Source organism: Podarcis filfolensis, assembly GCF_964270895.1.
Source record: "Podarcis filfolensis genome assembly, chromosome: 2".
Taxonomy (NCBI): domain Eukaryota; kingdom Metazoa; phylum Chordata; class Lepidosauria; order Squamata; family Lacertidae; genus Podarcis; species Podarcis filfolensis.
In genome coordinates, this window is record NC_139605.1 from 80349048 (window position 1) to 80373311 (window position 24264).

Here is a 24264-nt window from a genome sequence, read left to right on the forward strand (position 1 = left end):
AGGACATACAGAAAGGAGGCTTGCTATTTATTTGTGTACCTAGGAAAAATTACTACTTACAGGATAACTGGTATTCTGAGCCGAAGCACTTTTAGAAAATCCTTTTGGTTTTAATCCCTTTGATTGAAATAAAACTTTTCAAATAGGTGACCCTAAGCATGCTTACTAGGAAGGAAGTTCCACTGAACTACACGGGATATGTTTAAATTCAGGCTGAAAACTAGTAAAGGTATGCAAAATAAATAGGGTGCCTTTAAGCCACAGCTATATGCTATATAGGGATGCGGGTGGCGCTGTGAGTTAAACCACAGAGCCTAGGGCTTGCCGATCAGAAGGTCAGTGGTTTGAATCCCCATGACGGGGTGAGCTCCCATTGCTCGGTCCCTGCTCCTGTCAACCTAGCAGTTCGAAAGCACATCAAAGTGCAAGTAGATAAATAGGTACCGCTCCGGCGGGAAGGTAAACGGTGTTTCTGTGCGCTGCTCTGGTTCACCAGAAGTGGCTTAGTCATGCTGGCCACGACCTGGAAGCTGTATGCCGCTTCCCTCGGCCAATAAAGCAAGATGAGCACCGCAACCCCAGAGTCGGTCACGACTGGACCTAATGGTCAGGGGTCCCTTTACCTTTTATATGCTATATATCAGTTGGAATGTGAACTTTATTAAAAGATCCCTCGGTAAACTTTCAGGGCACAGGAGCTCTCACAAAGCAGTGTATAAAAATAAAGACTAAACATAATAACATTAAAAACAACAGTATCAATAAATTCCAACAATTAAGAAAATTTAGTTTGAAATGAAAAACAAGTAGTTGCTGGAACCATGTCCTGAAAGTAGTGCTAAAGAGATGCTAGTTTTAGCTGAGGGCCCAGTCTTCAGTGCCTTCTCTTGATAAGCAAAGGGGGGGGAAATCAAATGGAACTAATTTCTCATAAGCAATAAGTCCTTTGTTGCTGCACTTTTCACTTTTGAAAAGGTATAATGACAGACAAAGCCATGCAAGCTTGCATATGTTCAGACAATGCCTAGAGACTTGCAGATGTATGGCCACAGAGTACCATTTTCAGCCCCCTGTATTTGAAGATACTCATTGGTGCCCTTTCGTTATGGAACTTGTTCACCTTTGTTAATAGGGGGGAAAGGACATGAAAGGCACCAGTGTCTAAACTTCAGCTTCAAAATCATAACACACAGGAGAGCATCGTTGGCAGAGATACAAGTGCCTTCGTCTGAATCAAATACAGCCAGCTTTTGTTGTCAGCTGTACTACCAATGTCCTAGGCTCAGGCTAGGACTGTGAAGCAAATTGCAATCCCAATGGTTTAAATCAGATTAAGATTTACAGCCTGAGCAATACCTTTGCTACGTGCTGCCTCAGACTGCTCTGTGAAGTCATATGTCAGGAAATTTTCCACTAAGGACATTGAGATTCCTGCATTGCAGGGGGTTGGACTAGATAACCCTCAGGGGTCCTTCCAGCTCTACAGTTCTATGCTTCTATGACTTTGCAAGTCATACACTTAACAGTGATACTATGCCAGCTCTCATTTAAGGACATTTACTTCACAATTTCAGCACAATTGGAGGCTAGCCTCAGCTAACAGCTGGCAAATTTAAGGCAGGGATAGGCAACCTCAGGTGCAGGGCCCAAATTTAGGCCTCTAGGCATCTCTGTCTGGGCCTCAGAATTCTCTACAGGCCAGAGTTGGAAGGGACCACAAGGGTCACCTACATAGCTGTCAACGTTTCCCTTTTTTTTAAGGGAAATTTCCTTATTCCGAATAGGATTCCTTGCAAGAAAAGGGAAAAGTTGACAGCTATGGTCATCTAGCCCAACCCCCTGCAATGCAGGAATCTTTTGCCTAATGTGGGGCTCAAACCCACAACCCTGAAATATGCAGCCCATGGTTGAAAATGGTTCCCACTTCTGATTTAAGGCATGGATAGTGCCAAAGAAAAAAAGCATTTGCATTTCCACTATTCTGATCCCAGTTCTCCCAGAAAGGGGGTCCATTTTTTCCAGGTGCTTCTCACACATAAGGGAATGCAGGGGTGCCAACTTAAATAAAATATTAGGGGGGGAAGCATTCCCCACCCCACCTAATCAGTCACGAGACACAGCACACACATTATTTGAGTGGCAATGCCCATCGACTTTGGGGGGCAGCCCCCTCCAATATTTTATTCGGGGGCCCAAGGGACCTGAGCCCCTAGGAGTTGGATCCTATGAAAGGAAGGTAGGTGAAAAAGAGGCCAGCGTAACTGACATCGTGAGGATTAGCCAGGACTGCAGTTTAGCTAACAAGCTTGTCTCTTCCCCAGCCTGTTTAGCTATTTAAAGCATTGTAAACAAAATAATCAATGTGACAGGGGAGAGTCTGAATCAGACACTTTCTGCTCTGATATCCCAAATATAGAAAAGCTGCTTTCTCGGGCTATCAAGTAGCATGCAAAACATTAACATGTCAAATAGCAAGGAAGATAAATAATGTTTCATCTTTGGAGAAGGGAGAGGGAGAACATTGCCCTACAGTGCAGCTTGTCAAAAGGCATAGGTGGCACAAACACCCAAACCAGGAGCTTCCCCCTACCTGCGTCTCCCCAATGCTGGATTCCTGTCATTAAAATAGATTGTTATTTTTCTTTCAGGGAGCTTAATACATGGGACACACCTCACCCACATAGAAGTATATTTTGCCTCTTCTGTGCCCTCCTCCAATCTGGTCAAAATATAAGGAAGGAACTTTCTTCTAAGCTACCTGGTGGGCACAGAATACTAAGCACAAGTCTCTAGTGGTTTATGCAAAATTTCTAGCTAAACCTGCAAAATCTACATGGCACCACTGCAGGTCCTGCCTACAAAGTATCACTGAGCAGCTCCCTACATGAAGGAGTCTCGCATGCGTCTTCACTAATTATGTACTTAAGAGGTACATAACAGGCCCATCATGCCATTGGCTGGATTATGGAGCAAATCCTTTATTCCAAGCTAATTCTAGTGCTCTGCGAACTCCCTGGCCCCAATAGTGGCCTCTCACCCTCTTGGCACATTGACACCAACCTAGATTCTGTCACCTGTTTGTACCTTCTAAGCAACACTCAAGCCAGCCTGTGCTTATGAAAGGCAGCGGGAAAACATTTGGTATCCACACACAAAATGGGCAACACAACTGCACACTCATTTCAATGTAGATTAATTGTCCAGAAAGGCTCTTTGCATGTACAGAAGCCCAATGACCTTGGATGCTTGAGCCCAATGGTTGCCATTAATCTGATTGGAATTAATTTTATAATGAAATGATTTTAGAATGTTTTATCATTTTACTGTTGTTAGCCGCTCTGAGCCCGGCTTCGGCTGGGGAGGGCGGGATATAAATAAAATTTATTATTATTATTATTAATGGAATAAAGTCAGAGAGAACACTAAATAGACTTTACCAAAAAGGAAATGAAAGGAAAAAAGTAATAGTAATACTATAGAAGCTGAAATGCAAGGGTGTCATAAACTAGCTGACTTAAGAATCTGAAGAAGTGACAAACAAATCAGGACTGGTTTCAGACCCTTTTTTCCAAACTCTCTCCAAAATAATACCTTCCATCATGATTGAATGAGGGCATGCGTCCAGAAAGCCCAGGCACAAAGACTGGCTCAAGTTCCCACCAATCCAACCTTCTTCAGTTGCACATTATAACCGCCTCCCTTTTCTTGCCTCTGAAGGACTGAAAGGATGAAAATAGAACGTGGTCCTTGCTTCCTGTTCATCGCTTCTGCATTTTCTAAAGACATGCAGTCCTTGCTGTTTTTATCTGCACAGTTCAACAATGCAATAAGAAACTACTGCGCTTTATGCAATGGTTATTTTTAGAAGACTGCTTGGTTTGGCTTAAGGCAGGTTTTGCACGTGGAGTAGAGGAGGGAAGGGTCTGTTTGCATCTTTATGTCTTTTGTTTGAGGGATGTTGTTGTTATTGTTGTTTTATCATTGTTGATTCCTTGGCCCCAGGAACAAACACGCTTTGCAAATCAGACTCAGAAGCAGTCAGGTGCCATCACCTCTCTGGCACCAAGGAGGAAGCAGTACAGTGGACTTCCTCTAAAGATGGAGCGAGAGAGAGCAGGGATGGCTTCACTCCATAATAGATTGCAAAGAGAGGAAGCAAATTTAAGGATGGTCACTCCATTAGGAGCCTCAGAATAGAACAGAACCAGGCCTCCAGTGTGGCCAATCAATAGAATTTGATAGTTTAAAAATATCCTTACTATTTATATTACACTAGCAGCCTCGTACGTAGTACAGTACTGCTCAGGAATTCTAAGGAAACTCAGAAATCAGTGCAGTTTTGAAAACAGCAGTTAAAATTAGTGCAGTTTTGAAAGGTTCAGTCTGGCATCTTGATTCAAAAATGGCATCCAATTTTATCCAAAAATAGATGAGAACCTGCTCTTTGACCTCAGGAACTGTCATGCAAAATGTGGTTACAATATTTTCAGAGGGGGTCCAAATGTGCACAAACAACTTTCAAAGCTATATAGTAAAGGTAAAGGGACCCCTGACCATTAGGTCAGGCGTGGACAACTCTGGGATTGCAGCACTCATCTCACTTTACTGGCCGAGGGAGCCAGCGTACAGCTTCCGGGTCATGTGGCCGGCATGACTAAGCCGCTTTTGGCGAACCAGAGCAGCACACAGAAATACTGTTTACCTTCCCGTTGGAGCAGTACCTATTTATCTACTTGCACTTTGACGTGCTTTCAAACTGCTATGTTGGCAGGAGCAGGGACCGAGCAACGCGGGAATTCGAACCGCCAACCTTCTGATTGGCAAGCCCTAGGCTCTGTGGTTTAGGCCACAGCGCCACCCGTGTCCCTTTGACCTCAGGAACTGTCATGCAAAATGTGGTTCCAGTATCTTAAGAGGGGTCGAAATATGCACAAACAACTTTCCAAACTATATAGCAGAGTTTACAAATTATTTTCCATCTTTATTGTGTTTCACATCAACGCTGTGAGGCAGACCACTGTTGCTAACATTTTATAGAAGGATAAATGAAACAAAGCAAATATCGGTGTCCAACACCACACAATAAGCCTTGTTGGAGGTGGGACTTTCACTGCCCATCGTCTTCTGTCTTGTTTCGTTACTCCTAGTTTCTTCTGCCAGACTTCAGCTCCCACTGCCAGCAGCTTGAAAACACAACTCATCCACATAAAATTCCAAGGATCCGTGAGTCCTTACGCAGCTCAGAATCACCACCCTAGAGTTCATAGAAGATAGAAGCATCCTGAGAATTTGAATATAAGAGCCCTGCTGGATCAGGTTAATGCTTCATGTAGTCCAGCACTGTGCTTTCTACAGAGAGCCCCAGGTTCAGTCTTTGGCACCTTCAGATAGGACTGAGAGAGACTCTTGCCTGAAACCCCAGAGAGCTGTTGCTGGTCAGTGTAGACCAGGGATAGGCAAACTAAGGCCAGGGGGCGGGATGTGGCCCAATCGCCTTCTCAATCCAGCCCGCGGACAGTCCAGGAATCAGTGTGTTTTTACATGAGTAGAATGTGTGCTTTTATTTGAAATGCATCTCTGGGTTATTTGTGGGGCATAGGAGTTCGTTCTCCCCCCAAAAAAATATAGTCCATCCCACCACATGGTCTGAGGGACGGTGGGCCAGCCCACAGCTGAAAAAGGTTGCTGACCCCTGGTGTAGACAGTACTGAGCTAGATGGGTCAAGAGTCTGACTTAATATATAAGGCAGCTTCCTCTGGTTCCTTATGATATGAGAGCAATAGCCCTCTCCTGCTTGTAATCCCCAGCAACTGATATTCAGAAGCATAAATTATTCCAGTACTGGGGGTAGCAAACAGCCATAATGACTTGTAGCCATTGATAGCTCCATCCTCCACAAATTTCTCGAATCCTCTTTTAAATCTGTCCAAGTTTGTTGACATCCTCAAATCTCATAGAAGTGAATTCCATAGTTAAGCTATATACTGTGCGGATACTTTTTTTTTGTCTGTCCTGAATCTACCATAGTTCAGCTTATTTTAGTGCCAAATGTGGCAACAAAATTGGACTGGCATTCTGGGCAAATTGTGTTTGAAAAGCAGGGGTCACAAAAATTATGGGGCAAGTGTATGATCGCGTGTGGACAATCATCTCACTTTCAGGCTGAGGGAGCTGGCATTTGTCCACAGACAGCTTTCCAGGTCATGTGGCCAGCATAACTAAACCATTTCTGGCACAACGGGACACTGTGAAGAAAGCCAGAGCGCACGGAAACGGTGTTTACCTTCCTGCCACAGCGGTACCTATTTTTCTACTTGCACTGGTATGCTTTCAAACTGCTAGGTTGGTAGAAGCTGGGACAGAGCAACAGGAGCTCACTCCATCAGGCTGATTTGAACTGCCGATCTTCTGACCAGCAAGCCCAAGAGGCTCAGTGGTTTAGACCACAGCGCCACCCACGTTCCTGCTGAGTAACCACAACTAGGACACACACATTTGTGACTCAGAAAAGTAGCTTCCTAGCCTTAGGGCAGGGCAGGATTTCCTTGTAGGCTTGAGCTGTGTGTCACTCCTTTTAGAAATCAATCACATAGTGAAGGCTTATTATTTTCAATAAATATACTGCTGATTGAGCAAGTGTGTTTACTTTGACCCACTTTCATGCATTTCTCATTTTCCAATAACAACTGAATTTATGTCCCAAAGCTGAGAAAAACTCCGTCCACCGTGGAGAGGAGTGTCTTGTAGAGTAGCAAAGCCCTTCCTTCCATCCTCTCTCTCCAGTAATCCAGTGGAACTGAATGGCAGTAAATACAGATGAATGGGAACCTGAAATACTTCCACACTACATAATCCGCACTCATGTGGAACACATTTCCAGGACATGTTCTGATGACCACCATGAATTAAAAACAAAACAAAACTGGATTAGACAAAATTATGGAACACAGCTCTCAGTCTCTAAACTGAGCCTCTGTATTAAGGAATAGTATACCGCTCTCTAGTATACCTCGTATACCTTGCAAATCACAAAGACCGGTTATCTCTTCCCTGGCCTGTTTGTGAGCGTGTTGGGGAGAAGGCACGAACTGTGGGTCTTCTAAACATTCCACAGGGAAAGTCACCATCAGTTTGCCCTGCCCCGTGCCTAGCCGCTCAGTGTGGCTAGATGGCCGGTCGCTTTCCCCGTACAGCGCCTTGCACCTTCCTCTGATGCGCTGCAAATGCGACCTAAGCCTCTGCAGCAGTGGCCGGGAGAGCAGGCGACCCCCTTGCCCGGCTGGCCCCGCTCTCCTCCCGCATCTCCCTCTGGGCGGTCCCGCTCTTTCCCCCCCAGCAGACCCGACGGCTGGCTGGCTGGCGTCCTGCGCACCTTGGGGAGGGGTGGGGGAAGAGAGCGAGCGAGAGGACCCGCGTTATTTGCTGCAGCGGCAAGAGGAGGCAGCGACTCCTCAGCTCCATTCCTCCGGAGCAGCGCGTGGTGGAGACAGCGACTGCGCCGCCAGCTCGCCCCAGAGTCCTCCCAATCCGGGATCGGGGCACGCTTGCCTGAAGCCGCCAGACTAGCCGATCCGGACAGCCCTCGTCCTGCAACGCCTCTGCCGACTGCAGCCTCGCCGCTTGCAGGTAGGCGTCTTCCCCAAGCCCCAGCCGTGCACAGCAATGTTGCTGCGGCTGCAGCCTGTCTGCAGGCGGGATGCTCGGAGACGCGGGGTGAAAAGCGGGTCAGAGGCAGTGGCCCCGGCCACGCGTCTTCTTGCAGACAAAACAAGGCGACGGTGGGTGGGCGCCTCGGGACACCCTCGGGGCAGTAAAGAATCACTTCTATCTCGGAGTAAGGAACCTCCCGACGTGCTTCAGCCTTATACTCCCCTTGCAATCCGGGTGAATTAAATTGATTTCACTCCCGCGCCTTTTGTGATTGCAACACGGGGGAGGGGAGAGGGTTAATTGGTGTTTGCGGGTTGTGAGGATAGAAACGGGTGCAGCTTCTTCCGCGGTCATTATTCCGGAGTAGAAGGACGGGATATTTCCTCTTAGCCTCAGGAGACGTGAGGGATTTCAGGGAACAGAAAACGAGAAGCTCTTGTTTTTCTTGTCGTCGTTGGGTACCAGGCGTCTTGTTTTTAATTCTGCCGAGCTCCGGTTCAACTTGTTCACATTTTGGGTAGCGGGACTGGGGGAAAGAACGGCGTCGCAGAGTCCACGGTTTTCCTTTATGGTAATTGTAACCAAGGTTAGGAGGGCTGCTCATGGGTGTAATAGTCCTTCAATAGGAAAACACACAGAGAGAAAGATTCGCTAGTATTTGTAACGTGTGAATGCTGTTGTGCAGTAGTTCCATCATTTGGCATATAGAGTACTACTAAAGTGGAATCCAACTATTAATTGTATCTGCAGTTTTTAGTGAATTGATTAGCTTAACTGAGTAGACACCTCTTGATCAACCAATTAATTAATTACTTTTTTTAAAAAAACACCTTGCTATTGTAAATTGAGGTCTGCACCTTTTTAAGCCTAGCTTTGTATTAGCTTTACCCCTCAAAACTCTCCTTTATTGCTCTTGTGGAAATGCACTAGGGTTGGATAAAAGAGGATGCTTCTGCAATTATGTGAATTGAGAAGAGAGGTTCTGGAGGGGTTGGGGCATACGTAAAAATTAACTCTTTGGTGACCTGGCCCCTCCTTCAACACACTGGGTGCCTGCTGTCACTCCGATACCTAGCCACCTGAAGACAGACTCTTGGAATGTGCTCATTATTTGAACCATTTCGTTGAACAGCATAATCGCAAGATACAGATGGACAGGTGTCTCCCTGTTTTTAGTTGCAAAGAATAAGAGTAACAAGGAGAATTCTGCAATCCATATTTGGGTAGTACCTTTATTTGGCCAACCAAAATGCCAGAAAATAGTGTGCAAACTTTCAAGTTCTGCAGAATTTCTCATCAGGCTAGAAGATGGTAAGCAAAGCAAATTAGGGGAAGAGGAAGAAGAAATAGCTGTGGGTGAAGTGTCTTAAGCTAGATGCAAATCCATGGCTTCTTCTCCACCAGTCATTTTTCTCTCCCTTCTGTATTTATCATCAAGCCTGATTAGGAGTTCTGGAGAATTAAAGAGTTTGCATACTGTTCTGCCATACCTTGGTTGACCTAATAAAGGCATTGCCCTAATATGGATTGTGGAATTTTCTTTGTGGGATATCATGCTTTTTGTTAGAATCAGCACAATTTCATTTTATTGGATCAACTTCTGATCATGTCAATAGTGTGCAAGCTTTTCAAAGTAGCATTGAATTCTTAATTCATTCTGCATATTACATATTCTTACACACAGTTGGTTCATTCACAGGGCAAGCCATTATTTGTCTACACAGAAGTATGTCCCTTTGAGTTATTTTCTATGTACCACACATGAATATTTACCAGTACATATATAGGAACAGAGTTGTGGTTTCCAGATGCATTGATACATACAATTTGAAAGGGTATGTACTGCAGTCACATTTTGTATAGTTTTGCTGAGTATACACATGTGAAGCTGTCTTGAGTGAGAATAAAATATCACACCCTTAAAAAAATACTGGGTTTTATGCTGGGATGAAGGCAGTTGAGAGTCAAGCCTGCTCCATAATCCTAAATATTTATGGAATTATTCTGGTTACCCAATATGCAGGAAAGCCAGGGCTGTATTCTGATACTAAAAGTGGCTTCTGGAGTTGAGTCTCAGCTGAAGTTGAGCCCTGTCTTCTCCTTTCCAAAGCTGTGGATAGAACTCACTGAGGTCCAGTTAATTTTGTTTTGTTTTGTAAAAGGCTAGTGGTAATTTGTTCCCAATACACTCCATAAAGAGAAGAATTTTAGACTCATAGGATTGTAGAGTTGAAAGGGACCCTGAGGATCATCTAGACCTAGTGCCGGATTTACGTATAAGCTAAACAAGCTATAGCTTAGGGCCCCACTCTCTTGGGGGGCCCCAAAAAATGTAAACAAAAAAACTGGATGTACATTTCCAAAATATAAGATAAATTCAACAATTACTTTGATAAAATACATATTTTGTTATGTGCAAATGGCTTTAGGTCCATAAATTTCCATATAGCATATATTCAACACAAAAACCAGCGACAATTTGTTGTTGACAAAGGACAGTTGGAGATATAAAGGGCCCCGTTACCTTCAGTAGCTTAGGGCCTCATCAAACCTCAATCTGGCCCTGTCTAGACCAACCTTCTGCAATGCAGGAATATGCAACTGTCCCATATGGAGATCGAACCTGCAACTCTGGCGTTATCAGCACCACCAACTAAGAGTCTCATGCTATTATTCTTGAGATGTGTGTACTGGGTGATTTTATACATAGCAGTTGCATTCTTCTGCTCTACAGACTAGAACTAATTATGGCAGGGAGGGGAGGACAGGAAGCTACTTTCTTTGGGGCCTGTCCCTAATCTGCTAGGATTGAGGCCACCAGTATTTTCCAGGCAGCTAGCCAGAGAATCACAAGGATAAAACAGAGTGAGGCCACCTGAAAGTCACCATTCAATGTCAGTCAATTAACACCGGATGAGACCTTTATGCTGAAGGATTCACTAAGTGTTCAGGAGTCTAACGCAAAATTGGGCTGGGGTTTCTAGAACAGAGCTTGAGAAAGGCAGAGGCTTTGGGCCAATGGACACAATGTTGACATAGACCTGAAATAACTACCTTCAAACTGATGACCTGCTAAACAAAATAAATATTGCACATTATAGGTGTTGTTAATTTATATTTTACGGAGCGAGGCTCATTGGGCAGGCTCTGAGCAGGGAGATGAATGGGTACTATAAATACAATCTGCAAGGAATGAGCAAAGCTCTCTTTGAAGCTACCAAGTTCATCTGAGGTGGTTCCATACTAAAGCATTTTCTCTGAAATTGACATCACGCATTTTCATAGTTATTACACAGAATCCAGATGACGTTGCTGCCAGACTGTTGTGTTCCAGGATTTCTCCCATCTTCTCTGTGTTATTGTGCCCCCCCCCCCAGGTGCAGCCCATTCCTAACAAATTCCAATGCAATTTCAGCTCCCGACTTTCAAATGTGAACTTGCAAGATATTACGGTGTAAGATATTATGGATGAACCTTGTGGAAGCAGCAGTCAGTGATGAGACAGCTGGTGAAACCTTCCTATGTTACTTGCCTTGCATACCCAGCAGAACCACCACCATTACAGTACTAGTCTTGCCCCCACAGAGCACTTTTGCAAAAGTTAACATTCCACAGTTATCTGCTTGGGAAAGAGAACAGATAATGTGATTTGTCCTCCTCCCACACTCCTCTCCCATCCCAGCCAAACAGCTTATCAGTGGTGTTTTTTGCTTAAACAGATATTAATCTGCCACCGTTTCATATTTTGCAATACAATTTCTTCCTCCCATTCCTTTTCCACAGCTTGCATTTGAGTTTTTCTTCAATTTTTTAAAGGGGTCTTTTTTTGTGCTAAAGTGCAAGTGCACTAATAAAACTTAAAACACAGTATTGAGAAAATGTTCACACTTTCTTGTTCAATTTTTGCTTGATTTTTCCAATGGTTGGTGCAGTGACACACTGCCCACTTTCGCCTTTGTTATGGGAATGGGCATTGCAGGATGAGGGGTGATATGGCGCTTGATTATGAGTGCTGTGTGGAACCCTGAGGTGGATCTGCTTCCAGCTGGTCCGAAATGCTTCATTAACACTAATTAGCCTTTGTAGTGTAGCACTAAGAGTATACGTAGCTTCTTTTATTTTGCCACCACAAAATAACATTAACTCGGTTCCAATGAGTTCCGGCTGAAGTCTGAGTGAAATGTTTTCTTATTAGAACTACAGATGAACCTTTCCAGATGAACAAGATTTTAAATTCTGCTTGATTGGCACTTTGTGGGGTTTTTTTAGGGCAGGGATGGGGTATGTGTTACCCTCTAGATAATGTTGGACTCTAATTCCGATCAGTTCCAGCCAGCATGGCCAACAGTCAGGGATGATGGGAGTTGTAGTCCAACATTATCCGAAGGGCAATCCCTGCCTTAGGGGCTTGAAGGAATATGTGCAGAGTTTAATGCAACACTGTTTTGACTAGTTTTTTTCTGGGAATATGACCTTTGCATGTCAGGAATTCTCCCCCTTAAAAAAGAAAATGGAAAAATTGCACGCGTGCTCCCCACATTTGGACACAGGTGAGACTACACTGATGGAGCCACTCTGTTGGGGGAAATGTTGACTGTGTGAACTGGGGCAATGGTTTATCTGATCTGCAAGCAAGGAGAAGAGAATACACCCTGCAGCCTCCAGCTATTTGGACAGGCCTGTTAGCATAACATAAAACGGGAACATTGATTCACTTGACCGTTTTGTGCAGAAGAAGATACAAAAAAGACACTTACCTGGAGAGTGGAGCTCTGTGTTCATTTTGTTTACTTATTAATATTCCTTATTATTTGTTTTGCATTACTGTGAGTTTTTGAAACTAACTAGCTAACTAACTAAATATAAACATTTTAAAAACCAAAAATGTTAAGTAAAACTGCAGAGCGAAGCAAAATCATATGAGTTTGAAGAATATTGGGTGATAACTAAGATTTGATATTGGATTCGGCTTACAAGCCTGAGAGAATAAAGTGAATTTAGTCCTAGAGACCATGTTACATAACGACTGGGCCATTTCTCTTTACCCTTCTATATAAATGTAATTTCCCCACCCCTCAGAAACCTGCAACATGCATGAGGGAAGACTTTACCTGTCCCAGACTAGAGGCATTAAGGAGCATAGCTCCATTGATTGGTCCCAAATTGATTTTGAGAGGAAGGTCTGCTGTCAAATTTCACTTGGCTACCTGCCTCCTAGGACCCAAGGTGACTCCCTCCTCTAGGGACCAGATGATTTAGTCCTGCATCTTGCTTCATATTGTTGCAAATGAGGCCGCATCACTGAAATTAGACACAGCAAAGGAAAAGGAGGGGTGTCACCTTGCCCTGAAAGTACTTTCTGTGGTGAGATTTTGCCCTCTGGTACATTTTGCTCAAAGGCACAGCAGTGAAGGCAGCCGTTTGCCTGGATCAAACGTATTTCACTCTCCATCATTTCCTTCTCTAATAGAAATCCAATATCTTCCCTTGCACTGCCGGGATTCTTTGCACCCACAATTTACAATAAAAAATAAGGTCCTCAATTCTTATTGTTTAGAGGGGATTAAACCCCCCTCTTGGTGGCTACAATGCTGGGACTGTAGGAAGCACAAGAGAGATTTGAGGGAGGGGTCTGGAAGGTTTGTTTTTGAAGCCAAATCTGAAGGACAACAACAACAACAACAACTTTTTATTTATACCCCGCACATCTGGCTGGGTTGCCCCAGCAACTCTGGCCAGCTTACTAAATACTCACCCATCCACCCACCCCAGACTATGCAGGGAGTTAGAAGCCAGGACGGATGTGCTCATTCTACCAACCATTAAAGCATCTTCCTTTCAATCCCTTCCCTTTTTCTTAGTCTGTAATACAGCCTTCCCCCAACCTGGTAACCTCCATATGTTTTTTTGGACTCCAACTCCCATAATCCCCAGCCAGCATGGTCAATGGACAGAGATGATGGGGATTGTCGTCCAACATCAACTGGAGGACACCAGATGGGGTAAAGCTGGACTACCCTATAAAGCAATCTGACCTAGCTTCTATAAGCTTCCATACACTTATCTACCCACCTACCCTTTGTCTAGATTACTGTACCAGTTCCAGGCAGCCAGCCAAGCTGGTTCCACAGTGGTGATGTAGGGTAGCCAGGCCTCACTGATGCTCACAATTAGTGCCAAGCTTATTGAGTTACCCTAGTTCTTTCCAACCTTCTCTCTCTCTCTCTCTGCTGAGCTGCTAATGACCTTTTTGTTCTTGCTGGTGTAGGAGCATTCAAGCTTCTGAGCTGCACAGGATCCTTCATGGGAATGGAAAGGTCCAGTGCATTCTGGAGGAGGTGGAATAGCCAAAGTGCAAGAGATGTCATGTGAAAAGCTAGGGTTGCCCACTCTCATTCTGAAGAAAAAAGCAACTGTGGAGTCCTGATCTGGAATGTGCTCTCTGATCCAGATTGGGGCCTCCTGACACTTTTCTGCTGAAAATGAGTCAAGAGGGCTTGGTTTTCTGTGCATGTGCATGCACACACACATACACACAGAGGGACCTTATCCTGATTGGAATAATATCCTGGATCAGGGCCCCAAGGCTGCTTTTTCTCCAAGCTAACAGTATATTCACATTAGCAGCTTAAAATGCAGAAAGGTAACCTTCTGCTAAATTTCCCAGCTGCATTTACACAGTTCTGCTCACCTCCAAAAGGGGATGGAGATGTCTTAACCCAGCACACATGGCCTTGTTGGTTTCCCTGCCCCTGCAACTCCCCAGGAAACTCCAATTCGTGAAATTCAACTGCACATTTGTGATGGCTGTTAGGGTATATTCTCATTACTGCTTACCATTTTCTACTTGGATTAAAGTTTGTTTGAGGAAAACGTATCAAACGGCAGTGTTTGTGAAGCAACTACAGGATCAATATGGATTGTGGCTATCGTCATGTGAAAACAGCTTCGGGAAACTAGGGGCAGGAGTCAGTGGTAATGTGAACATACCCTCAAAGTGGCCAGTTTAAGCTTGTTTAAACACATGACATTCCTGTGAGGCTTGGTTCTTAAATACTGGCTTGGTGTGCAGCAATTAAGTATGGAGATTTGTCATCTACTAATTGCTGCGGACTGAGCCACTGAGAAAGGCTGGCTGAGAACTTTTGACACCCTTATACAAATCTTACCTGTCTGCAGGTGCATTCTACCCCCCCCCCCCCGGTACTCTTCTTGGTTATAAAAAGGAAGATTGGTATACAGATTTTCAAATTGTTACATAATTGGCATGGATCAATCAATTCCTCTGTTTCATGGGGGGGGGGTTCAGCCGGAACTCACTGGAACTCATTTCCAGCCCCCCTCAGGTGGGCACCACTGCATTATAAGAGAACAAAGGAGGCGTTCATGGTGAGTTCTGGCACCTCTTGTTCTAGAAAAATAGCACTGGTTTCATGAATGAAGCCCTAAGTTTAATCAGGGAGCGTAGGAGCTGCTTGTGTTTCTCAGGCTAGAGTTGACCCTAAACTGAGGTGTTGGAAGAGTTGCCTGCAGCTGGCTTGCCTTGAATTACCTGTGGTGATGGGGAGATAAGAGCAGTTGCTGGACATTTTCTCCTCACTCGAGTCAAACAACGAACAAAGGGAAGGGTCCAACTCTACAGTGGATTATCAAAGCAGACGGGGGGGGGGGGGCGGAATAAGGACATTGTTGGAGTGGAACAGAGATGAAAGCATGCTGTGCATAGGAACACACTGGGGAGAGGGGAGCTAGGACTAGGTGGGAGTCCATTTTGTGTAATCTAACTGGCATGCTTCAAGGCGGCAGTGAAGCTAGGCAATCCAAACTGATTTAGTAATCCTTTCCCTTCCTCTTTTTTCAGATAGTCAAAATGAGCAGCGGTGGTGGCACTGTCTGGATAATGGGTATAGCTTGGGCACTGGTCGTGTCATGGACCAGTGCTACAGGCATGGAGGTTCGCTGCTTGCCTGGAGGAAAACACAAAGCCAGCCCAAGCCCAGAAGGACAGCTTGGCATTTGCCAGATCTATGCAGAAAGTGAGTATTGGTTAAGGGCACGAAGGCAGCAGGAGGGAGAAGCTACAAGGCTTGAAGAGCTTTGGGCAAGCAGGAAGTGGAGCTCTGAAGCCAAGGTTCCTCTCAGCATTTCCCCACAGGTTTGAGGAGAGATGAGCAAACCTCCTTATGGTGGTTGATGAAATAAATGAGATGATCAGATGCAAAGTAGACCTGTACCTTTAACAAGAATTGGCATAGAAGAGTTGTCTAGAAGCTGGTAATACTTATCTCTGCCCTATATTCTGGGCACTAACCTGTAGGCCTCCAGATGTTATTGGACTCCAGCTCCCATCAGCCTCTGCCAGTATGGCCAATGGTCAGGGAAGGTGGGAGATGAAGTCCAGCAGCATCTAGAGGGCCTGGGCTTCCCCACACCTGACACAGTGTCATCACTTCCTCTAATAGTGAATGAGCGGTCTAGTTAGCCTTGCCCCTTGCCCTATACGAATAGCTGCATCTAAACATGTAATGGGAAAGTTTGACCCATTGATTCAGTGGCATTTTATTCCACATGGGATTGTTTTATTTTTCTTTTAAAAAACACACAATCTCAGACAAGGGAAATTGAGTTAACCTTTATATTGTCCTATAAAGGGTGGTCTTGCTTTAATTTAGTATAGGAATTTACCAGCTTGATATTTTGTCTTGTACTAATAAGGTCATATTTTGCATAATACAGTGCTGTCAATCAATCACAAAAATACACGAAGAAAGCTGAAATAGCAGCCCCCAGCTAACTATGTTCAAGGAAATCAATGTTGTATGATTATTTTACTATATAACAAAAATGTCTATGCAAACACATTTGATATGGACCATCAATTTTTTACCTCAAAAATCTTGGGAATACTGCTACCAGGCAGAACTTACACATGACTCTGCTGAACAAAAGAGCCATATGATGGCCCTTCAACTTCATGTTCCTCAAATCTTTCACTTCAGAGTCCAGGACCTGGACTTTCTCTTGGTTCAGGACCGTATCTCAGGAGGGCAATGCTCCAGACAAACAGATCAAAAGATTCACTTTTTTAAAGTTAACAGATCTTTCTTCTACATTTTCAGCCTCGGTTGTTTTTCAAGAAAAGAGGAAGGCTAGTGAGAATAATATGTACTGTATTTCATTTTGAGGCTGCAATGATCTCATAGCCCTGGCTGATCAAAATTTAATGTGTGTGAGTAGCATGCACTGCTATGCACAGGGTGCAAAGGAACTCAGCAGAGGCAACCCCTGGTGCCTGGGGGAAACTTTGGAGGGTTGTACACAGAGGCCACAGAGACTGTAGGGAGCGGGTGGGGAATGGGACATGGGTATAGGAGTATAGGGTTCTTATCATGCCCAGAATACCTGCTAGGGAATTTATGTATGCATTGGCTCATCACATGGTAACTGGTGGCAATTTGCATACTTCCAGCTTGTTAGGCAATACCTGCAGCTGTTGCAATCAGACGGCAACATGCAGGGTTGCCGGAATAACAACTGGTTCATCTCAACACAAAGGAAGGGGCTGCTGACAGAAGGATTCTTTTCCCACAGATGCCTGTTGCTCACCGGAGGTCACCCAGGACCTTTCCAAAGCCAATGACATCTACTGGAACCGCTGTGGGAGCCTTAGCAGCAGGTCAGACAGAGAGGCAGCCATGCCTACTCCAGTCTTTTGTGTGTGTGTGTGTGTGTGTGTGTGTGTGTGTGTGTGTTTCCTTTCCTACAAGCTGGGCCTACCAAGAGGTAGGAGTTCCTGCTAAAACTAGTCTTGGAAGTTACCAGACAACTGGGATGGGGAAGATCTGCTCCTTGGCACGACCTTTCTTCACATTTTTTTATTGTTCCCCCCCCCACCATGGGTAGCCTTTTGCTTGCCATTTTAGGCCTGCTCCGCCATCTTTATGCCCTAGTGCTTCTTTCTCCTATGCAGATGTGAGGGCTATCTACAGCAGCTGGAATGTTTTTACCGTTGCTCCCCCATCGCTGCCCAGTGGCCTCATCCTCAGCGCCCCACAGCTGTGCTGGCTGTGCCCCTCTGCCAGAGTTTCTGTGACCAATGGTGAGTGAAGTCTCCTTGTCCCAACTGGGGAAGGAGGGGACCCTGTAGGAGATGAAGAAACAGGGAAAGAGCATCGTCTCCTGGAGATAGCAGAAGAGGAGAAAGTCATCACATTGCTAGTGTCCTGTTTAAATGAAATGCCCTGCCATTTTAAGACAGACAAGCAGTGAAAGGCATACCAGGTTGTTGTTGTTTTACACTTAAAGGCCCTTTATAAGTCATTTCCCCGCAGAGATTCAACATGCTTGGGGACACTGTATCTATGACACCTGCATCTCGCTTTCGGCACACCCAGCTCAATTTTGGAATAAGTCAGCTGGATGTGGGGAAGCTGAGTCAAGTGCAGGAGCTAACCTGGATATTGAGGGAAATCCACAAGCTTTTTAAAGGGCATCTCCACCCAACACAAACATACTTCCATTTCTTGGGCCTCAGGCAGTGGACTGGTGGAAATAAATGTATGTAATTCTATTGGCAAAAAACGTTGAATTGGGTAAAGGTGGGGGAAAGGAGGAAGTGCTTAGTGAGTATTGACCCTCCATTGGGACTGAAAAAGATAGAGAAACTTGGGTTCATATCTCCATAAAACTTAGTCATGAAACTAACAGAGTGACTTTGAGCTGGGGATTGTTATTCAGCCTAATATACCTCACAGGGTTGTCTGTCGTAAGGATCAAAATGGTGTGTGGACCTTGTGCACCAACTTGAGCTCCTTGGAGGTCTGATATAACAAAAATAAAAGGTCTGGTCTGATATAATAAAAATGGTCTGATATAATAACAATTAAAGTTCAACTGCTTTCCTTATTGCCACACCTTCTTATCACCTCAGGTATGATGCTTGCAAGGAAGACCTGACGTGTGCTCGCAACTGGCTCACTGACTGGCATTGGGGCCCTGAGGGAAATAACTGCAGCCAGGACTGCCTGTCGTATGGCCAGGTGAGGACACTAAAAGCCCCCAGATGGATGCAGCCCTCAGCCCCAGAAATCACATGAGTCATGAAGAGATGCCTGTACTGAGTCATGTTTGGGAAAAGCAGTTATTGGAGGAGAAAGAGGAATTACACCATTCCTAGGAGGCCTCAGCTTTAGCACAAACCAAGCCAAGTCTTTCAGTATTCCTGAAATCACATAAATTATGTGAAAGGGCTTTGTCAACAACTTAAGGTCTTTATTTCAACTTGTGATGCCTTTTTAGAATAAGGTTCCCACTCTTCAAGGGGGAAAAGCTTAAAAGTGAATGTGCCTCCAACTTTAGGTGGAAGTTGTTGGGGTTTGTATTCTTCTCTTAAAACAAATAGACCTAGCTTATGTGACTACTCACTCATGGTTCATCTTTTCAAGGACCACTGTTCCACAGAGGGATGGTAATCTGAGTTGATGTTAGGCTGGGACATTTTCAGAACTATTGTAGGAGCCATGAGTATAAATGCTGACATAATATGCTCTTTGGCATTTTTTAAAACTGTTGTGCCACCAGCATTCTCTGTCAGAAACTGCAAGTCAAAGACAAAGAAAATGCCTGAAGAGATCGGTGCTTTTAATATTTCTTTGTAGCTGCCTCTGTATTGCCAGTTACACAATGAGGAATTGTTTCCCACAAGCTTAGCTGAATAGGCAAGGGGTTTCCTCCCATCTCTTAAAACCAGGTGACAGACATCAAGAGAGCACAGTGCTTCCCAAATACCCAACTTTATCTCTCATCATGAGGACTAAAAGCCTAATTGTTGGAGGAGGGAATTGTTTGTACTCTTAATGTTAGCAAGAGGCCAGAGACTTCAAACGTCTTAAGGTCAATCCGATAGTAAATGCTCCAACATCTCCAAGGTTTAACAAAACAGAAACATCTCCAAGGTTTTCCTTGGATGTACAGGGCACCCAAGGGGCGATCTTGGTCAATGAAGCCTCTTCTGTGTCTTGCTTTAAAAAACCACACACACATACAAAATCCCAGCTGCAGTTCAAAAGGCAGGTGCTACATTACCCTGAAGGTCGGCAGAAATTGAAACCCCTCATATTATCTAACTCTATATGACATGTTTCAGCCTTTCCACTGGAGGTGAAGCTAATTCCTGCTGACTGCTGGTCGGCTTGCACTGAGACAGTCATTTGAACCTTCGGGCAGCTAGCAGAGTTTGTGTCCAGTGACAGGCAGGCAGGCAGGCAGAGAGCAACAGCTTGGCAGGATGCCTGTCAGAAGAAATGGGCAGTATATGACTGACAGTGTAATAACGTCAGCACCATACAGCTCGTCCCTTCTTCCCCTGCAGTGTTTGCCCAACAAAGATGACAGACAGGATTGCTAGTAATGTGTGGTGGCTGCTGCCCTTTTGAATTGGTGGAGTTGTCATTTGAGACCCACTCTCTCCCCAAACTGAGTTTTTTTTACTGTATTTTAGAAAGCAAAATAGTGCATCTAATTGTTATGTACTGAGTTGCATAGGATCCAAAATGCAGCAGTCTGATTGGTCCTAGAAAAATAGGATTCAGAATGCAGCAGTCTGATTGGTCCTAGAACAATAGGATCCAGAATGCAGCAGTCTGATTGGTCGGCAGGAGCCACCCAATCCAACTCCGGGTTGGAAGTGAATCCGCAACCTGATTGGCCTACAGGAGAATCCCAGAATTAGCCAATCACATGGGACCCATTGTGTAAATAATGTATATAAAGCAGACATTTTGGGGGAACTTCCATTCCTCACTACTCTGAGCTGAATAAAGAGCATGAAATCCACACTCGACTCAGAGTATATTTCACTAATCATGCGCAGAACACAATGGTATCCCCACAGAAAAATATCAACCATTATCTCAAAGCATCAAAGGATAGGGGGAATGGTGTGCAAGGCCCTGAGCATGATATCCTGACAAAGTTCTTGTTTAGAAATCAAGCCACATCAAATGGCATAAGCAAGCAGCAGGCCCAGTTAGTCTGCCTTTCTGCCATGTGGTAGCTATTGTGTTGGTCTTTTGGGAGAGGCAGGAGCTAACAAGCAGCTGGGATTCTATGAAGCAAGCCCCTCTCACCCCATGCGGGAGGGACTGTGCTGGTGACACAGCTCAAGTCATCAAGATACTCACTCTGCTGCAGGCCCCCCAAAATGTTGTCTGTCTTCGGCTTCCTCCAGCCCCAGCCAGCATGGCCAATGGTCAGGGTTCATGGGCGCTGGAAGTTCCAACAACAGTCTCTCACCCACTTTGGGTATCTTGAGTCTGCTGAGTGACAGATTAGTTTGGAAAACTAAAGCAAAACAAGGTAATGCATTTGTCTTTCATATTGTGCTGCTCCTTCTTCTCTTCCCACCCATCCCCTTGCTCAGTGGCGGACTTACATTTGGGGGGGGCACTGTCGCCCCCCTCCTTTACAGCCAGCAATGAGGTCTGAGTAACCAGTATTCTGTTTTTCAATGGGGTTGTTCCACAACAGATCACCACACCTTTATAATGTCTTTGTGGGATGGTTGAAATATAGGCAACAAAAAACTAATCAATTCGAGTCACGTGACTCAAATTGGGTCTACTAGACCCAAAATGTTTAAGCAATGTGGACTGAAGTTGCTTCTGGGGTCCCTCTGGGATGAAGGGCCCTTAAGCTTCATTGGTTTCCTAGTAGATCTGCCCCTGCCCTCACCCCAGATTGGTTTGTTTGGATGGTACTCTACCCTTCTGCTCATAAAGACACAGCCACCCCTGCTGAAAGTCTCTTGACATCCCTCTGCCTCGGCCCAGTATACCTGAAGGAGCGTCTCCATCCCCATCGTCCGGCCCAGAAACTGAGGTCCAGCTCCAAGGGCTTTATGGCGGTTCCCTCACTGCGAGAAGTGAAGCTACAGCGAACCAGACAGAGGGCCTTCTCGGTAGTGGCGCCCGCCCTGTGAAACACCCTCCCTTCAGATGTCAAGGAAATACAGTGGTACCTCAGGTTACAAATGCTTTGGGTTACAAACTCCGCTAACCTGGAAGTAGTTACCTCGGGTTGCGAACTTTGCCCCAGGATGAGAACAGAAATTGCGTGCCAGCGGCATGGCGGCAGCAGGAGGCCCCATTAGCGAAAGTGCACCTCAGGTTAAGAATGGTTTCGGGTTAAGAATGGACCTCTGGAATGAATTAAGTTCATAACCTGAGGTACCACTGTACAGTAAACAACTATCTGACTTTTAGAAGACATCTGAAGGCAGCCCTGTTTAGGGAAGTTTTTAATGTTTGATGTTGTTGCTTTTTTATTATTGTTATTGGTGTTCTGTTGGGAGCTGCCCAGAGTGGCTGGGGAAACCCAGCCAGATGGGCAGGGTATAAATAATAAATTATTACTATGATGATGATGATGATGGAGTATTGTTCAAGCCTTAACTTCTGCACTGAGGCTTCTCAGAGCAAGAGCGCTTCACATTCTCAGCTCCCCACCTCTCTCTCCCCCTCAGATGTACAAGGACGGCAAAGAGCTCTGTGAAACCATCTGGGATGATTCCTTCGTAGCCAGCACTGATCCTTGCGAGTGCCTGACGCTGACGGCCTCCGACTCAGCCCTCTCTGCCTCTTATTTGCGTCTTGAAGACAGTGACAGCATCGAGGAGCCAGACACCACCAAGGAAGGCATTGAAAGAGGCCGCGCCAGCCCTGGAGGGCCCTGCCCAGGCAACCCCCTGCTCCGTCGCCTGCGGAGAAACATGCAGAAGCGCTCGGTCTTCATGGAAGATGTGGAGGGTAGTGGGAGCGGGTTCTGATTGGAGACAGCCAGCCTCCCAGGGGAAAATAACCCCCTCCCCTGTGATTTTCTGAGGCTTGGGGGGGATCGCTTGTGATCTATGCAAATCCTTCATGTCCCGTGTCACCAGCTTCTTGCCATCCTGTATAGCTCTGTGCAACCTGGGTGTGGCCGTGGCAGAGGAAGCAGGTGTGGCAATTTAGCCGAGCACTCTGATTCCCCATGCCCTAGAAGCAGAGTTTACCCCACCAGAGCACCACCTTCTACTCCCGGTATGCCTGCCTGTGGCCGCTGCTTCCCCTACACATGTCTTGTACATCGAATCATAGAATTGTAGTGTTGGAAGGGACCACGAGGGTCATCTAGTCCAACCCCCTGCAATGCAGGAATCATTTTGCCCAGTGTGGTCAATGGTAGTTTCTTCACTCTCAACACCCTGCCTTCCCTCCCAATGACTAAAACACCCATTCCCACACACCCCCAGTGGTCCTCAAATCTGTCTCCTCTAGCACTATGGGGGAGGGAGCGATGTCTGTCTTTCAAAGGCTCTGGCCTGAAAGAGTGAGAGGTTGCATAGACTAAGAATAAATAAGTTAATGAGATCATTCTGCACTTACTATTAACCCCAGCTACTAATAATAAGGCTTTAGGTATGTTTGCCTGTAGAACTGAGCCAAAATGAAATAGCCTTCGCTGTTTGCGCTTGACACAGGCAGCAGAAAAAACCACTACCTAGGAAGTAGGATCTGAGAGTTAAAAGGCCGGTTACAGTTCTGTAGCAAGGAAACTGCAGATCTTTGTAAACCAGTAGCTGCTGCTGCAGTATTAAAATGGCCAGTGCTTCATAGTTAGCTTAAATTTGTATACAACCAAACACAGAAGGGGAAGGAGAAAGAGATTGTGCCACTGATGTGGCTAGATTTAGATTGGTTATCATTGTAATAATTCAATGTGTGTATCATGGAAAAGTTTAAAACATCCATTTTAAAAAATATACAGAGCCTCCAGTCTGAACTGGTCAGTGCCATGTACTAGTTTGTCCTAGGCAGAAAAGTAGTTTGTGAACCAAAAAAAGAAAACAGCATCTCATCTTGAGTGGGTGAGTGGACAGAATAGTAAGATCCCTGGAGTTAGAATCATAGAATTCAGTGCAGGAATCCAGCCCTCAGCCGTCCCTGGGGGGGCTGAAACCACCAACCTTCTGGTTAAAAGCCGGTTCTTACCTGTGTCCTCCATATCTTATGCAGCACTCCTTGAATTTCACCACATCAATCCCTGTATTACCATGTGCAAACTTCCTTTATAATATTGTCCACCTTCTGTCCAAAGCAGATCTTGTGTCACAAACATGCACTGCTTTATCAGCTGCCTTGTCATGCTCTTGCTTGTTCACCCTTGTCCATGTTTGTTGCAAACTGCACACTATGTATTGGTTCAAACCTATTACTTGTGGAGAAATTAAACAACAACAACGACTTGCGTGGGTCGGCATTTGTGGAAAGAATCTGGGGGGGGGGGCCAGAGTAGGTATCTCTGCAAAGAACAGTCCCTTTCTTAGCTTTCGACACGTCAGGCTGAATGGCAAAATGAACTTGGACGAAAAGGGAGAGAGCCCACTTAGACAGAAATTTTCTGTTAGTGGCTCAAGCTGCCTGATTTACTTGTTTGGTTTGTGTTTAGAGTATTATGTATATGGTGTTATGGGTGTTAGTTGCCAAATCGCAAGACAATACAGTGGTACCTCAGGTTACATATGCTTCAGGTTACATACGCTTCAGGTTACAGACTCCGCTAACCCAGAAATAGTG

The 24264-nt window shown here is 45.2% G+C and overlaps 1 protein-coding gene across 1 annotated transcript; it reads left to right on the forward strand.

The window, feature by feature from the left end:
• The first annotated feature begins 7207 nt into the window (after positions 1 to 7207).
• RTBDN (retbindin) lies at positions 7208 to 23931 on the forward strand. The gene is made up of 6 exons (XM_083596203.1): positions 7208 to 7627; positions 15513 to 15687; positions 17243 to 17327; positions 17622 to 17750; positions 18582 to 18690; positions 22173 to 23931. Exons 2-6 carry the CDS (start codon positions 15522 to 15524, stop codon positions 22473 to 22475), a joined length of 792 nt encoding a protein of 263 aa, XP_083452329.1. The 5' UTR covers positions 7208 to 7627; positions 15513 to 15521; the 3' UTR covers positions 22476 to 23931.
• Positions 23932 to 24264: the final 333 nt, after the last annotated feature.